This window comes from Alexandromys fortis, unplaced genomic scaffold (assembly GCF_014885135.2).
Source record: "Alexandromys fortis isolate MF-2015 unplaced genomic scaffold, M_Fortis_MF-2015_v1.1 scaffold_19, whole genome shotgun sequence".
Lineage (NCBI taxonomy): Eukaryota > Metazoa > Chordata > Mammalia > Rodentia > Cricetidae > Alexandromys > Alexandromys fortis.
Window position 1 is genome coordinate 8,038,211 of NW_026067890.1, and position 17,890 is coordinate 8,056,100.

A 17,890-nucleotide genomic window follows, 5' to 3' on the forward strand; every position below is an offset into this window, starting at 1 on the left:
CAGCACTCTCCACTATGTAACTGTAGACTCTATCAACTACTTCACTGTGGAGCATAAAGCCTAAGCACTTTGGGCCTCCTACTCCTCATCCTTTGAAATAAGACTGGGAAGAGCGGCTCCTGCTGTAAAGGAGCACTACCTTGGCCACACCACCTGGAGCTGAGTGCTGTCATGCCAGGCACACGGCTCTGGAAACTTTAAATGGGAAAACATAAAGATATGTCACAACTTTTACAGTCGAGAAACAACTGAAGCAACTAAAACTGTTTTCAGAGAACTTTGTGACACTATGAACTCACAAATATCCACTGCCTCTGCCGTTCAAGTACTAGGATTAAAGTTGTGCACCACCACTGCTGGTACCACACTGTAAATGGGTGAATTCTAATTGTTACCTTCTTTCCTCAACCAACTCTACTCTTACAGTTTTTCTACATAAGATGAGCTGTGGGTCTAAGTTCCAAACTACTCTCTGTGAGATGAACTATTAACATCTGGCAGGAGCCTAGACCAAGTGAACACCAGATTGCCACTGTTTTTTATGCCCAGAACACAGAACATGAGATTCTGATGGAGCATCTATGGCAGGAAGGGATTCCTTGGTCAGATCGCCTAGGAACCCACCGTTAAACCCTACCTTCTCCTTACAGGTCAAATCAGGCATACAGTTTTGCTTTTGGGTAATCTATAATTACTTTAATTAAAAACACCATCACAGCAAACATTCTAACCACCTGTGATACCTAAAGGTTGTCTGTACTAGAAAGCAGCAGGTCGAGAAAGTCAAATTCATCAAGCATTTAAAGAGTAAGTCCTTCAAACTGTTCCATAGGGCTGTCATACAGAATTCAAGTGCATCCAAAAGAAGAGTTTCACTTTAGGTTAGGCCCTTTCCATTAGGTAACAACAGTAACTGTATTTAAGGAAAACAAACTCAAATTTCAAAGTTTTAAAGTTTTATTAGAAAAGTTATAGCAAAATAAAAAAAGGAGTTAGCAAGAACAATAATGTATTATCTCATCTGGCATATCCAAATCCATTCACACATGAGTTAAGGTGTGGAAAGGCAACAGCATGCAGCTTTCCACATCCAGTGACATCCAGCCCCATGGAGACAAACGCACCACTGTTTTAATAAAAGGCAACAGCAGTTCCATTTCCCAAGCTATATTCTTGAGGATATTTTGTAATTGCTTTTACATAACTTTTTTTCATTAGCAACTTTAAAGATTTATGTCATTTCCTCATCACTAAGCATTTATTCTGTAAATGTTTAAATCAATCCCCCAGAAAACCTGTTTTCACCTTTGTTAAGAAACATCAATCATCTTAGAAGGTCCGCTCAAGATCAAGTCTACACCTCAGCCCTCCAATCGGGTATGTGCCTCCTTTTGCTTAAGAAGCATGATTATAGGTCACCTGCAGCTACACAATTTCCATTATGATAAGCTTTTGGTTTGTTTTTTAAATCTACTAAGTTCTACCTCTTCCTTTACCTATCCTGAGGGCTCCAGCACCCCTCAGTTCCTGATCTGGAAGAAAGTGATTTGTTTTATCTCTCTGAGTCTTCAGTACTCAAATGGTATTTAAAGGTCTGTTTTAGGGTTTAAAAGTAAAGGGGAAATGCTCTACATCTTTTTAGTGTTTCAACAAGAAACTGTTAAAGGCCCCAAAGAGGCTCACTACCTGCCCCCAGTGTGTTCTACCCAGGTTCCCAGTCTCCCATAGCTGTGGAAGCCACGGCAAGGGAAACACGGCACTGACTCCTGTCATGATCCTGAGATGCAGAAGCCCCTGCTTACCTATTTCCAAGAAGCCAAAGTATTGTGGAATCAGTCATGTCAGTATCTGAGTGTTCCACTCTGTCCTGGTGCGTGCACGTGACTCACCTACCCTGAGCACAACTGCAGTCTCTGTGACACAGCAAGGACCTGGGGGTGGGGTGGGGTTAGCATGAAACCTAAAGCCAAGTGCAAGCTGGGAGTCCGTTCTAAAGAAGTCTCCACAACAAAAGTCACAGGGGACATTGTTAAGTGTCCTTAAGTTACCGAGGTGGAAAGCCACCTCTGTGTGTGCCTCCACGGCCACCCCTAAAGCCACCTCTTTCTCCTCGGAAATTGGATCGATTTCTTTCTCGACCACGGCCAGCAGATGTTCCTCCTCTTCCCCCACCTCTGGGAGCTCCACCACCGCGGTCAGACTTGGATTTGGGAGGAGGCGACTTGGGTCTAAGCCTCTCAATCTCTTCTGTACATCCAGTCAAGTATGAATTGGGGGCACTGAAATAGGATGCGTATGTTTCTGCATTGTAGTTACTGTTTGTAAGCGTCGGTCCCACTGTGAGCCAGCCTGAAACAAAAGAGAAAGGCAGATGAGACTTTTCCATCTCCTTTCTCTTTTATTGGCCCTGTAGGGGCTAGTCCAAATCGTCAACACTTTCTTAAAAGATGGCTCAAGTACCCACACAGCCACCCTCTCTGGAACAGAATGTACAACAGCCATGGTCACATGGTAGCAGGGGTCATGTGCATATCCTTGCTTTTTATCCCAGAGTATAAGTATACCCTAGAGTACAGCTTTTGTGAAGCATCACCCTCACTGTTCCCATCCATGTATATTGTTAGAATACCACTAATGAGAAATATTTTAAGATATAACAAGTTTGGGTTGGGTTAAGATTTAATAAAGAATATAAATATATCTTTCCTACTTATCTGAAAATAGGGCTCCTGCTTTCTCATTAAGTCTTGAAAAAAAAATTGCTTTTCTCTTAAAGAAAATATCCTCAGTTCTTAGGTCCTAGGAATTTAAGCACAACAATGCTGCTCCTCACGCCATCTCTCCATGGGCAATGACTTTTCTTAAAAGATACACACACAGCCAAGGATATGAAAAAATGCACACTACCATTAATAACCAAGAAAACAAAACCACAATGAGGTATCATTTCACCCAGTCAGAAATTCCTATGGCTGGAGAGGCTGCAGAGACAGGGGAACTCCCACATGCTACTGATGGAAATGTACAAGAGAACAGCTATTATGGAACACAGTATGGAGGCTTCTCTAAACACTAGAATGACCCAAAGCTTCCACTCCTGGGGTACATATCTAAAGGAAATAAAACCAGGAAGTCCTTTTGTTTACTGTAGCTCTGTTCACACAAGCAGGCTACGGAAGCGATGGATGAATGGATAAAGTGACTGCCACATATACAAAAAGAATCAAACTCCATGACTGAATGTAATGGAACAGGAGGGCATTATGTTAACTGGAATAATTCAGGCAAAGAACAAATACCACATATTCTCACTCATCCGTAAAGACAAAACGTGCATCTAAAAGATGCGGAGACTAGAACAGTGGTTACAAAAGGCCAGGTAAGAGTGAGGGATGAAAAGTACACAGAACCGACAGTAAAGCGTACATGACCATTGCATAGTAATGCATAGTTTAACTATTAGTGATAACTAAAAGAGCATAGACGACTTCAAATGTTCCCAATACAAAAAAAAAAAAAACCAAAAAAACTGAGATGATATATACTTCAATTACCCTGACCTTAATATACACATGGACAGAAACATTGCTGTCCCAATATGTGTATATAAACATACCCAAAAATGTGTATAATTACATGCTGTCAACCAAAACTAAGTGGAACACCAAAGACTTTTTTTAGGCAGTAGAAGTTCTCAGTGTGAGCCGGGCGATGGTGGCGCACGCCTTTAATCCCAGCACTCGGGAGGCAGAGGCAGGCAGATCTCTGTGAGTTCGAGACCAGCCTGGTCTACAAGAGCTAGTTCCAGGACAGGCTCCAAAGCCACAGAGAAACCCTGTCTCGAAAAACCAAGAAAAAAAAAAAAGTTCTCAGTGTAATATTACAGTGGTTAATATACTCCACCACCTACCATAAATTATGGACTTTGTATAGTTATGGAAGGAATACTGACAATGTGGGAGGCAATGCATGTGTAGGGGGCAGGGAGTACAAGGGAAATCTCTGACTTCTCAGTTTTGTTAAGATAAAGATGCTCACAGGTGATGTATAGAGAAGAGGAATCAACATGTAAGACTTTTATTTTACACAACACTATGTCCTATTATTTTAAAACTGCATCTCAAAGAATGATAAAACTATCTTTTTCAAAACTGAGGTCTTACCTGGCCTGATAGTACTATCTCTTCCAAATAGATGAAGACGTCTTCTTCCAAGACAAAAATGCTCTATTATATGAAAAATCTCTACAGGTTTTTCTATATTGCCAATTTCAGGTTCTTCTGTGATAATTAAGTCAATGTCAACATTAGCATGAATGAAGTCCCCATCCGTGCTTCGCTTCACGGTTCCTTTGATCCCCATGAGGCAATGTTCCTATAACAGAGCAGTGCAAATAACTCTCGTTACCAGCAATCATGTTTCATGGCATTGACTGTTTTCAATGTCCCCAATCAATTCTGAAACAAACTTCATTTCTACGGATCTCTGAATATAGTTTTATGATAAAAATCATGACAGGAAAGCCTAGTCCTTGGCCGTCAGGCAACTGTCAAGTAAATGGGAAAAACCTTTCTCCCCACTCCTACATTCTTTCCAAGTCCTACTTCACTTCCAACACAGGTTTGCCGTGGTTTCCCAATCCACTTAGTTCTCCACTTTCCCCACTGTAGCTCCACGTCAACTCAATTATGACACAACCTACCTCAGTGATACAGACCCAAAGATGGCACTCCAACTTTAGGTATGAATCCAAAGTCATATGCTTCTGACCAATTATATGAATTAAAAATATAAATACAAATTAGAGGTTGCAATGATTCTCCTGGGTTCAAATGTTTGCCTGGGTGGCTCATGGAATTAAGAAAAAGTGCTTCACTTCCTACAGCATGTTTATTATAAAAGGATGCACAGCTCAACTAGCCAGATAGGAGGACACAAATGAAAGGAATTTCAGTGGTAAGGCTCTTCTTGTGCTTGTCAAGTAGCACGAGCATTAAAGAAGCAGCACAAGGAGGACGGAACTGAACCCCAGGCTGCTTCCAGGCACATCTCCCTCTCAGCAAGTCCATAGTTCACCAACCTGGAGGTGTTCTGAATCCTATCATGTACATGATCTACTTCAAGGAAGACTTAGTAAGCCAGGTGCTCCTTCCGGTGGCTTCCAAAGTGTAACATGCAAAAGCTTACAGCTTACACTAGCGAGACAGAGTCATCTGCAGCAGAAGTCTCAGGGTTCTTGTATAGGAAAAGGTAAGATTAGACAAACATGATGCTACCTGGTCACCTATTGAGGACTGCAGTCATTTCTTCTTCCTGAGCTTAGAGAAGAACTACGTCTCTATCAGAGCATACACCTTAATTGGAATCATATCAGCTTACAATATACAGGAACCCACCTTCCAGCACACTGGTCCAAGATCATGAAGGAGACACTTCATGTTGTAATGCTCGTGCTACTTTACAAGCATAGGAGCCTTACCACTGAAATTCGTTTCATAATATATAGTAATTTAGAAAAGTCTGAGAGAATGAGAATAAAAAAAAAAGTAAAAAAGGAATACCTTTGTTCTCTGAAAAACCGCCTTTGGATCTAGAGTCTTCGTCTTCCCAGGATTGTTCTTATTGGTTTTAATCCAACAAATATCTTCACATCTTCTGTAACCCCACTTTCGTAAACACTAGAAATAATTTCAAAATTAAATCCTTAAAAATTTTCTAGAGGGATGTCAAATTTCAGAGCATCACAATTCTGAGCTAGTGCAGACAGAAGAAGCAGCAAAGGCATAATACATGTTAATGTCTTTCAAACATTGAATTAGTTACTTTTCTTGTCACTGACTAAATATAACGTGATATATCTCAAAATAAAGGCCCTTACGTTTTTAATTCTCAGTATTTTTAAACTAGTTCAGAAACCAAAGACAAAGAACATGAATCTTGTAGCCTAGAAAACATATTATCTTCCCCCTAATGAACATAAGAGGCCACCTGAAATGGAACTGAGGACAAAACAACAAACACCAACTTACTACTCTCCCAAGGTCCAGTCCTTCCCCGGAACCGCACCAGAGGAATATAAATGACCGAGGGGCTGCAATCTCATCAATTTCTAACTTCATAATCTAGAAAGAACCAAAATAATAGAGCACAAAGTTTCCCACTTATCATAAATCCAAAGAATAACTATTGAGACTTATTGGGATCTCTACAGATGTTACTTAGATATGCTACTGCTTTGTTATTCCATATATAAGCACCACACATACACGTGCAAAAAGATACACACATATACTTATTTTCATATGTGTTCAAGAGAAAGAGTTGACAGAAAAATGCAATTATAGAATGATGGAATTTTACTACAGAGATTATAAAAGAAACAGTCAGAGGTTAAAAGAATGCAAAGTTGGGTGTGGTGGCATATGCTTGAGCTACAGACAGCTTGGGTGTTTGAAGTACAAGGCCCCCTTGTACCCAGGCATCTGTAGGAATCTTCTCTTATAGGTAAGTAATGAAAGTCTCTTGCCATCCCTGTGTTCATACTGCACTCTAGTCCAGCTCACGTGCTAATCAGATAATCTCACTAATGTACTAAAACCTTGAAAACCTCAATGCCTGTAAAACAGAAGACTAAGAAGCCACAGTGCACTGTACTCGTAACTCCACTTTCTGATCAAATAGCAGGTATTCATCTGGAAGGTAAGTACGTCATATCAAGTTTCACCATACGTCATCCCATGTCCAGCACTTCTCATTCGCAGTGATGCCAGTCTCTCTATAGTATTCTTCCAAAGGAGGCTCCAGAAGGATGACATCAAATTTGGGTGTCAACTCTCTGATATCAAAGGCTTCTATGTCTGCTTGTAAGTACCTAACAGAGGGGGAAAAGCTTTTGAAATATCTCCGGGGGTAATGAAGGAAATTCCTTACCCAATATTATTGGATAATTATTGCTAAACATTATTTACAAGGTAACCATGAGATAATGACTAAATAGCTTCAGCAGGTCTTTTGTTTTATTGCAGACCTTATATCACCAATCAACATCTTCCTTAGGACATGGACACATTTACAACAAAGTAAAAAGCATATTACTCTCCATGTATATCAAGAATATGGTCTTCATTGATTTTTACACTGAAATCTACACTCACATGTGATCTATAATCTATTTTGATTTTTATATATTATTATTATTTGCACTAGCATATCATTATTTAATTAGGTTAGAAAACTGACATCTAAGTTTCAAAGTCCTCCTTTAGGGGTGTCTATATATGGACATAATTATATGATTTCCTTTTATGAACTTGTTCATTAATATTTTTATACTAACGGTGTTGTCACACTAACGAAAATTACTATTAGCCTTTAATAAAGTTATTTTTACACAGTATATAAATATTTTAAGTTCAATATACTGTTGAAGATAACATTTTATTTATTATTACTGGGGAAGGGCAGGCCATGTGTTCATGTAGTGGTCAGAGGGAAACCTCATGCAATAGGTTCTCTCCTTCAGGTCATCAGGCATGCATCACTGGACAACAAGCACCTTTACTCATGGAGCCAGTTCACATCCCAATTCAAAATACTTTAAATATAGGGTTTTTTTCTTTTCTTTTATTTTTAAGGGCTTGGGCTTTTAATGCTTAGATTGAAAAAAAAAAATCACAGGCTATAGTGAAGTCATCGCCATCTCTGAAGGGCAAACACTTTCCTGTCATTCAGGAGACAACAGGTAGAGAACCAAACTTGCCCCCAACAAGCTCTACTGAGTAGAGAGTAATACAGTGATTCCCAACTCAGAAGCAAGAATGTATGGCAGAGCATCATGAGTCAGGCTTTTTAAGGCAGTTTCAAATGTTACCAGCCCTAGCAAGGCATTTCCACCTTACAGATGGAAACTCTGAGGCAGAATTCACAAGTCTCCCAAATTACCTAGAGAATTAAACAAGAAGCACCAGAGTTTCAAAATAATACATTTTACTAAAAATAAGAAAGACTAGGTTACAGAATAAATACACTGATACTGTAAATCAGAGTAAGAAAGAAAAAGCAACAAATGACTTACATAGGAGGAGTATTTGATTTAGCTATTAACTCGTCCTTTAGTCTGATGAGTTCCCTAAGTTTAGGGTATTCTTCAAATCTGTCAGCTAAACCTAAGGAGGAAAAAAAATAGTAAACCTAAATTTCAACTCAACTGAAATTACCACTGTTGAATACAAAAGTCATGAGTCTTCCTTGACCATTACTTTAAATTAAAACTAGCAATTCATTTTTATTCTTGTTTCCCATACATAAGAAACACTGATAAGAAAATAAGTTACATAGACATCTTAACTTAAAAACTAAAAGTTTGGGGGCAGGAGAGATGGATCAGCAGTAAGAGCACCGGCGGTTCTTCCAGAAGACCCGATTTTGGCTCTCAGCATCCACATCAGATGGCTCACAACTGCCTGTAAGTCTAGGTCCAGGGTATCTGACACCCTCTTCCAGCCTCTGAGGACACATGTACTCACACAAACATACCCAAACACAAATACATACACCTAAGTAAAACAGTCTTTAACATGAAGAATAAAAGTGAAAATGTTTGTAAACTCCATCAGTTGGTGATTTGGGTCACATTTCAAATAGTTTGAAAATTATTCTGCTATCAGGTTTGAATAAATCATCCCCTTATCTACAAAACAGAAGGTAGAACCTGAAGCAATCTGAAACCTGTCTTCCTGAATGATTTGATGAACAGATATAAGGTTAAGGTGTCCTGCTTGGTGCATGGAGATTTACAATCAGCCTCTTCCTTGTTTCTTGGCATTAAGATCTTGGGAAAATTAGGTATCTTCTATCATGCTATCATAAAAAAATCCACTGGGTTTGTTTGTTTTGTTGCCTCAACATAAGGTATTTTAGTTCTTATTTTAATTCAAATCTCCAGTTGACTCAAAATACACAACAAACTCTTCTCAATTTATAACAGTGTGATACATATATTTCTTTATCATGGCAAATAAAGTATCTTAAGAGATGAGTCTATATTCAAATACGAGTATACAATTGATTGTAACTTTTTAATGCTATCCCTAAATTCTACTTACAATAACATTAAAATCAGAGTCTGGAGTGTTGGTATAGTTCTGTAATCTCAGCCACTGAACAGGCTGAAACAAAAGCACCACAAATTGGAGGCTTAGCAGGGCCTCATATTAAGTTCATAGTCAGTCCAGTAACCTACACAGACCCTGTCTCAAAATGATAAAATAAAACTTGCTTACCATATATAAGGCCCTGAGTTCAAGCCCTACTACTGAGGAAAAAAAATACATAAAAATCACATCTAAATTAATTCTTCAGGAGTGACGAATCATAACTTACAGCTAACAGAATTTAATTATATCACATTTAAATTTTATGCTACAAGGATACTATCAAGAAACTAAAAAGACAACTAGCAGAATGAGAGAAAATACTTATAAATCGTGTGTGTATATATAGAAATACAAAGAATTATTAATTCAATAAGACAAAGGTAAAAAATGTATAATATAAGCAAAATATGTGGCAATTCCTTAAAAGATATTTAAGTGGGTCAATATGCCTATGGAATGCTAAGGTTACCATTAGTCTCCAAGAAACTATAAATAAAATCACAGCAGAATGAAGGCCTGATGGCAGAGACTTATGATCACTGCTACTCAGAGGCTAAAGAGAAGATGTTCACTTGGGAGACAGAATGTTTAGGTTGTCTTAGGCTATACAATGAGACCATCTTAAAACAGACAAAGACGCACAAAACAGCTCCCGTGCAGCACCCTACTCTACACTTTAAGTTAAGACCCGAATGACCCCACATACTCTGGACACAGGACTTGGGCCTGACCTGGAAGTCTCCTCCCAGAGGATGCTCTGGTAGCATTGGAAGGTGCTATTCAAGCTGCCGAGGCAGAGGACAAATGGTAGTCCTACCTAGCTTTCAAGCCTATGACCACAACAATGACTGGCCTAGTGAAATATCCACAGTGGTACCACAGTGGCACTTTCATTATGGGGTGACCAACAGCCTAGTACAGTAAACCTGGTCAACTCTTGTGACTGGAGGTCACAGGCCTGAGAACCTAATGCTGTCATTTCCTAAGTCAGTATAATTTCTGACTGTATTGTAAACTTATCTTGATGCCCACAGGTCAGAGTGACTCTCACCCCCACATTAAAAAAACTTTTTAAAGCAACAAATGGAGACTAGATCCAAAAGGCAGAGCACAGGGAACGATGGGTGACCAACTCCAACTGATACATCTACAGCACAACTCTTATACCCGAGGCTCAGGGAAAATCAAGCAAGAGGGAGTGGAAAGATTATAGGAGCTAGCACCCACACAGTGGCTCAAAACTACAACGAAATGTAACTCCAGTTCAGGGGACCTGAAGCCCTCCTTCTGGCCTCCAAAGGCACCAGACGTGCAAGAGATAGGCATAAATGCAGGCAAAACACTCATATACAGAAAATAAATTAAAATTTAAAAAGTTTACCAAAAAACAAAACAGCAAACAAAACAGAAACCCACAATGGCATACTCAACACCCACTAGAATGGCTGTAATAAAAACCCAGACAGTAACGAAGAATGTAAAGAATGTGAAAGGGCATGGCAGGTTTGAAAAACTTTGGCAGTAATACCTCAAAAAGTCAAACACGGAATACACTTAAAAAATATTAAAAGAATTATGTGACCCATCAATTTCACTCCTAGGTGTTTGTCAGAGAAAAATGAGTGCATGCCGCACAATACTTTTTACGCGAGTACTATAATCTACTGCAAACTAAGTGAATAAATAAAGCCTATGTATATGTAACATTTACTGATCATCACATGGACTATTATTGGGGAATAAAGCGATGTAGTGATATATGCTACAGCACTACTAACCTTCGAAACACTATGCTAAGTCAAAAAAGCCAATCACAAAAGGCCCCATGTTGTATGAGTTTAAGTATATGAAATACCGAGAATAACTAGCCAAACTTAAAGAAAAAAGTAGATCAGTGGTTAAGCCCAAGGGGCAGGTTAGAGGAAGGAATGTGGTCCCACTGCTAATGGGTACAGAGCTTCCTTAGAGAAACAAATGTTTTATAACAGATTGCTGTGAAGGTTGCCAAGAAGGTTCTGTATGCACTAAAAGAACACTGAATTATATCATCTCAATGGATTAACTAAAAGGTATACAAATTAGATAAAAAATTAGAGACATAGCATTGCTTAAAGGAGAGGAAGGTAGAATTGAAGCCCTGAGACCCGAAGTAGGACGTAAAGTCTGAAAAAAACTTTTGTTAGAAATAATCTACAAAATGCATAAATCACATGCATGCAGCAATACTTTACAGCACAACAGTCCAAGTAAATTTGACATACCTACATCCCTGATGAAATTCTGAGGTCTATGTCCAGTGTCTACAAAATGCTGGCAGTAATCATTATGGGGATTTAAGCTCTGCGTTCCCTAAAGAAATGGTCAAAATTAAATACACAGTATGCACTCCAATGGCAGATACACTAACACCGTGTTTTTATTATGAAGCTGTACAAATTATGTCAGAATGAAAAAAGCACTAATATTTGAACACAACTAAAAATGACATTACTTATCAACAGTTATTGGTATGAATACACCATTATCACAACCAAACACCTATATATCAGAAGAATATTTCATGAGTAATTTAGGATCTTTATTTTAACACTCAGATCTCAAAAACTGAAAACATCCCAAGGCAAGCTAGGTCTTTTCAGTCACAGAGCTTAACTGTAAATGGCTTTAAGACTGAAAAATTCTTTATTTTACCTTAAGAAAGGTACTGGAATCTTTGTAAATCTCTTCTTCATATGGCAAATTTTCTTCCTCCTGTTGCAATTCTAGTTCATCCTTGAAAAGGGAAAATTAAGAAAACATTTACACTTAGTTGGGTGTGGTAGCATACTCCTTTAATACCAGCGTTTAGGAGGCAAAGGCATGCCTATATATGGTCTATATTTAATTATTTTTTTTAAAGATAAAGTAGAAATATTGTAACTGTAATTCTATTTATTCATTCATTCATTCCTTCATTCGTTTATTTATTTATTATACAATTGTCTGTGTGTATGCCTGCAGGCCAGAAGAGGGCACCAGACCTCATTACAAATGGTTATGAGCCACCATGTGGTTGCTGGGAATTGAACTCAGGACCTTTGGAAGAACAGGCAGAGTGCTCTTAACCACTGAGCCATCTCTCCAGCCCTACATTTAATTATTGCATTTTAAGGCACAGAGTGATTTATTGGCCTCAGATATATTTATCTTAGCATTGCATTAAAGTCTTCAGATTTATTTTTCTTAAAAAAATTTTTGCTGATTTATTTTATGGATGAGTGTTTTGCCCTCGGAAGTCAGAAGAGGGCCTCATACCCTCTGGAACTGGAGTTACAGAGGGCTGTGACCACCATGTGGGTGTTGGGAACTAAATCTAGGTCCTCTGCAAGAGCAGCAAGCGCTCTTAACCACTGAGCCATCTCTTTAGCCCTGTTTTTATTTTTAATCATTTGTAGGTATGCATGCCTATATGCCTATATGTTGGAATGTATACATGAGTGAAGGTGCCTATGGATATATGTTGGTAACAAAACTCAGGTTTGGCTGTGTAGGGGATTGAGAGGGGACTGTGTGTGTGTGTGTGTGTGTGTGTGTGTGTGTGTGTGTATGGCCAATTAGCTAGCACTAAGGTTGTTTGAAAAAGTCATAAGGAAATCTACTATTTTATAAGATATATAAATACACTGACACATAGAAAAAGGAGCTAATTCATGTTACCCTACACAGAGGATAATGTGCCTTCCAGAAGCTATGGGCTGCCAAATAAAATTCCCAGTACCATTGTGGGATACCTTCTCTTGAGACAGAGGTGTCAAAAAGGCCCCCCAAAATAGATTGCCATTGTTCTTGGTCGCCGACCTGAACCTGATGGTAGGCGCCATCGCTAAGGGTACACATACTCAAATCACAAAACATGGAGAAACTATGTACTAACCACACAGCTTCCTCCCTGCTGCTAGGTTTTATAAGGCTGGAAAGTGCCGTGTAGACTGCTGGGAAAGAAAACTCGCTTTATCCGGCTGTGAACCTCACGATACAGTAACGATTGGCCTGGCAAGGTATATATATGGTGCAATCATGGCATGAATGTTATGAGCGTAACTAACCAATTTCTGATGGAAATTAAGGTCCACCCCACCACAGGAAATGCAAACCTGATACTGTAACTCTAACCCTAACTTAATGTCTGGGGAACTCATGAGCCCCAGGATGAACCAAGGGGACACAGTATCCAAATGCCCTCTAAGGTTAGTTCTGCACTTACAGATTAATGTAGCTCTCACTATTCATTAGAGAGGTTCCTTTATGAAGTGGATAGTGGTTAATACAGACTCAACTGTGGGATACTCAGCATAAATGGACATGTATATTACACCCTGCCCCCAAGGAATAGAGTAGAAAAAGGGAAAAGGAATAGAAAGATTTTAAGAGCCAGAGGCTGTGGAGGACCTAGATGAATCAGTGTCTGCTGTACTTATGACCACCTTGCAGCAGCTCGGACTCTTACAAAAGATCAAGTTAGTCAACATTCCATCTCAGAAGGGGCTCACGAGTCCCCATTCCTAGCTAAGGAGCTATTAAGAGTTGAGTGCTGCTTGGGGGGAAGGCTCCTTTCTTTAGGGGTGTGGTTCCTGGTAGGTTAACCATGATCCAGTGAATAGCTTCACACCCATCTGTCTATGGGCAGCACAAACTAGACTCTGGGTTTTAAATGTGGCTATATAGTTGAAAGGGGGGGGGGGGGATGGAGGAGTGGGAGGTACAATGGATGCAGAATAATTAAAGGTTAATGTGATCAAAATACACTGCATACCTTCATGAAATTCTCAAAAATTAATAAAGGATTATATTAAATCAAAAGAAGTGAGGTTTAGGGTTCTTTTGGAAATGGTCATAAAGCTGCTTTGAAGCCCATGAATTGTGGAAATACTTTAATTATACTATCTTGTGCTGTTAATATGGAATAATGTCACTCAAAAGTGACTGCTGCAGCCCCTCAAAATCTGCTGTATTTCTGTCATCTAAAGTTTATGATAGATTTATCTTTTTGCTGTTCTGAAAGAGTATTATAGCCAGTACTTACCAATAACTATATATTGTGTTTTATATAATCATATGTAAGTCACAAACTTTTACATAAAATGAGCAAACTGATACAAGTCTTCAACTAAAAATATAAATGTTACTCATAAGGATTTTAGCACATCTTAAAATTAAGCTTTCCAAATGAGATGAATCTATTAGAAGGGTTTCTTTCTCAACTATGCATAGAACCACCTTATTTCCCACTTGCCTTATACTCTTCTACTTTGTCTTCATCTGTGTCTCCTTCATCCAGACACTTCCGTTTTGAATTTGGAGCAGCTGTATCATAGGAAGCCCTGAAAAGTAAACTGCAACTTTCACACAAGAAACTACAAAAGATGCATATGGATCTGCTTATAGTAGTAACAAGTTAGAGGAACAAAGCCAAATGTTTCCTGGTTAAATATACATTTATTCAGCTTATAAACTATTGCCGAAAAGTCAGGGGCAATAATTTGTAGTTGATTTTTATAAGAAAACAACCAAATGAAAAAATAAGCTACTATAAAAACTGTATTCTGAAAAAAATCTTTTAAATTATGTATCCTTCATACTAGCTTATGTATATTTTATACTATCTTCTGTAAGCAAAAATGATACAATTGATAAACTAAAATTTTAAAAATTATAAAATATTTTCTGAATTACCAAATATCACTTTTAAATCCTATTTTCTTTTATAATTTCATAAAAATTATGATTTATAATTTAACATTACTTATGGTATATAAGCTAATTATTAGTGTAACTTTCACTTAAACCTACTTTATAAATGGGAACTTAATGTTTTTGGAAAGTAAGTATTTCATAATTTCAAACTGACATTAAAACCTGTTTCCACTGGGTGGTGTCAGTGCATGCCTTTAATCCCAGCACTTGAGAGGTAGAGACAGGTGGAGCTCTGTGAGTTTGAGGCCTACCTGGTCTACAGAGCTAATGCCAAGACAGGCTCCAAAGCTACACAGAGGAACCCTGTCTCAAAAAACAAACAAAAACCTGTTTCCAAATCTCCATTTTCACAATTTTCCTAACAACACATTCATATCTACAATTAATTGTTCATTTAAAAAAAAAAACCCTCAAGAGGTGATTTCAGTTCTTATGTGGTTCAAGCAAACGTGCTGCAAGGCCAGGATCGGGTACACAGCATGACTGTGTCTCACTCTCCCCGCCCCAAATAACTCCCATGAATAAGTCAAATTTAAAAAAAAAATGATCCTTTTACACCATAAACATGTCACTAAAAAAGCAGTTGCTCCACATACCTGCAAGTTTCTCTTGTTTCAGCAATTTCCCTCTGCTCATCTTTGCTATTTAACACAGCACCAATGCTATCTGCACTTTCAGCTCCCAACTAGGAAGCAAAAACCCAACATTAGATCACAACGCACTATTCATATACTGCAAAATGTGTTGCTAACTTTAATATATCAAATATTTTATAAAAGCAGCACCTCTCATAACACTATCAGTAGGGTTGCGAAATAGACTGTAAGTGAACTAGATCATTTTAACTAAGAAAGACTTTGCTGGAAAACATTTTATGTATTTGGTTATATTTGAAATTAAGATGATTAGTCAATTTTGAATAAAACACAATTTAGCAGTAGTAGCAATAACCAAAAAAAGGACTGATTCATAAACTATCCCATGCTTTCACAAAAATTTATTCAATTTTATTAAGGCAAACTTTTAAATAAAATTAACTAATAGCTTAATAATGGTAATGTCAACTTGGGTGGTCACGGGGGAAATTCTGTAAACAAAGGCTAAGCTGAACAGAACCAATTCACGGAAAACTTTCCAAGTCAGACCAAGGACATAGAATAGCATGAGGAACTCTTTGGTATTAAGGATAAGAACATATGAGAAAATCTGCATTTAGTGGTCCCTTTAGCTCCAGAGAGAAAAGGCATACAAAAACATCAATGCTGCAAATTAGCATCTTTGACTTTAAACAACAAAATATTCTCTTAATCTACCACTTCATACGCCTGCCCTCATTTCTCCAATGTCTTCCACTGTATGAAATGCTCATCAATTTCAAATCCTTCATAAAATCTCTAATTCGTTTTGGTCCGAGGATAGTTGGAATGTTTCTCACAAGACAAGCCTTTTCTTCTGCGAGTTCTCTGAGGAACCAATACAGCGACGGATTTAGCAAGCTGCCTCATTAAAGCCTGGCAAATTTCCCTCCACTTATATTGGTCTGTGTAGTGCAATGAAAAAGGCCTCAGACTGCAGGAAAAACAACGTGTAACGTGTACCCTCTGGACGTGTAGTCTGCTACTAATCGGCAAGCACTTACACACTCATCCACAAGCTTCAATGAAAGTGAAACATTTGGAAGTTAATATTTGGAGAGACAAATCTCAGCTAATTCTCTAGTGAGGAGTGGTCGGGGGATTTGCAAGAATCTTGGAAACCCATTCCTTGTTTGGCTAAGTAACTATAACACTTCCCTCCTATTTCTAATACCTACAAAGTAAGGATTCAAACACTGGTCTCCGAGAGATTGTGTTTTAGGGTGGAATCTAAATTTTACTCTCTGTTTGCTTCCAATGAGTCTCTGGACATGAGCTCATGAAAATACAAAACTTCCTTCAAAATCAATCTCAGCGGGGCGGTGGTGGTGCACGTGTTTAATCCCAGCACTCGGGAGGCAGAGGCAGGCAGGTCTCTGTGAGTTCGACGCCAGCCTGATCTACAAGAGCTAGTTCTAGGACAGGTTCCAAAGCTACAGAGAAACGCCGTCTCGAAAAATAAACAAAAAAAAACAATCTCAAGAATGTGAAGTTGGGCTGGAGATAGCTCAGCGACCAAGAGCGTGCACTGCTCTTCCAAAGGACCTGAGTTCAAGTCCCAGCACCTACACCAGGAGGCCACAGTCACCCATAACTCCAGGTCCAGGCAGATCCGACCCTCTGTCACCTCGGTGGGCACTTGTACCCACGTGCACACACCCACACAGACAAAGCCCCGTACTTTGAGATAAAAATAACTCTTTAGAAAAAAAAAAGTGAGGCTGAAGTGGAAGAAAGGCAAGACACGAAACACCGCGGAAGTGGTGGAGAGAAACGCAGAGGCTAACGAGCCACCGGCCCTTGTCAACAATCACCGCGTCCATCCCCGCCACCGAAGAGGCTGCCCACAAACACGGGGCCGCGAAGCCCACGAAGGGCACTGGCTGGTCTTCTCCATGATGACTCCGACGGGCACTGCGCCTGCCGGAGCTAAGAACGTGGGGAGACCAGGGAATCAAAGTCTCGGGACAAAGGACCTTGACCCTGGCAGAAGTCGGTGCACAGACCAAGGCGGGCGGGAAACACAGGCGGCCGCGCACGCGCACTGAGCCGCCCTCCCACCCGGCCGCACACCTGCTGAGCGAGGAGCTGCCTCCGTAACTTCTGCCGCTCCCGGATCTCCTGCAGGCGGCTGTCCATGCCCCAGCTCCAGCTCCTCACCGCCCCGACCGACCCGGCGCTCGCGGAAACACAAGCCCTTCTCCCGAACCAGGAAACACGGGGTCTCTCACAGCTTCTGACGGGAAGACTCGTAAGTCCCTCAGCAGGGACTTCCGGCGCGTCCGAAACTGGCTGGGCCCAGCCAGGAAGTCCCGCCTCCAGGACGCCGGTGGTATGACGTCACAGGACGAGGCCCAATGAGGATGC

General features: G+C 39.6%; 1 protein-coding gene across 1 annotated transcript; it reads right to left on the reverse strand.

Annotated features, from left to right (window-relative positions):
- Positions 1 to 939: 939 nt before the first annotated feature.
- On the reverse strand, positions 940 to 17,808 carry Mettl14 (methyltransferase 14, N6-adenosine-methyltransferase non-catalytic subunit). Its single transcript, XM_050150200.1, has 11 exons — positions 17,597 to 17,808; positions 15,485 to 15,573; positions 14,428 to 14,515; positions 11,847 to 11,927; positions 11,417 to 11,504; positions 8,075 to 8,165; positions 6,730 to 6,871; positions 6,030 to 6,122; positions 5,562 to 5,678; positions 4,164 to 4,374; positions 940 to 2,349 (listed from the first exon to the last, which is right to left on the reverse strand). The coding sequence occupies exons 1-11, from the start codon at positions 17,660 to 17,662 to the stop codon at positions 2,045 to 2,047; spliced, it is 1,371 nt and encodes a 456-aa protein (XP_050006157.1). The 5' UTR covers positions 17,663 to 17,808; the 3' UTR covers positions 940 to 2,044.
- Between the last annotated feature and the right edge of the window lie 82 nt (positions 17,809 to 17,890).

Coding starts and splice junctions, on each gene's coding strand:
- Mettl14 (XM_050150200.1), bottom strand. CDS start 17,662: ATGGACAGCCGCCTGCAGGAGATCCGGGAGCGGCAGAAGTTACGGAGG. Junction 15,574..17,596: donor GGCAGCTCCTCGCTCAGCAG/GTGTGCGGCCGG, acceptor TTTGCTTCCTAG/TTGGGAGCTGAAAGTGCAGA. Junction 5,679..6,029: donor GACTGGACCTTGGGAGAGTA/GTAAGTTGGTGT, acceptor AATTATTTCTAG/TGTTTACGAAAGTGGGGTTA.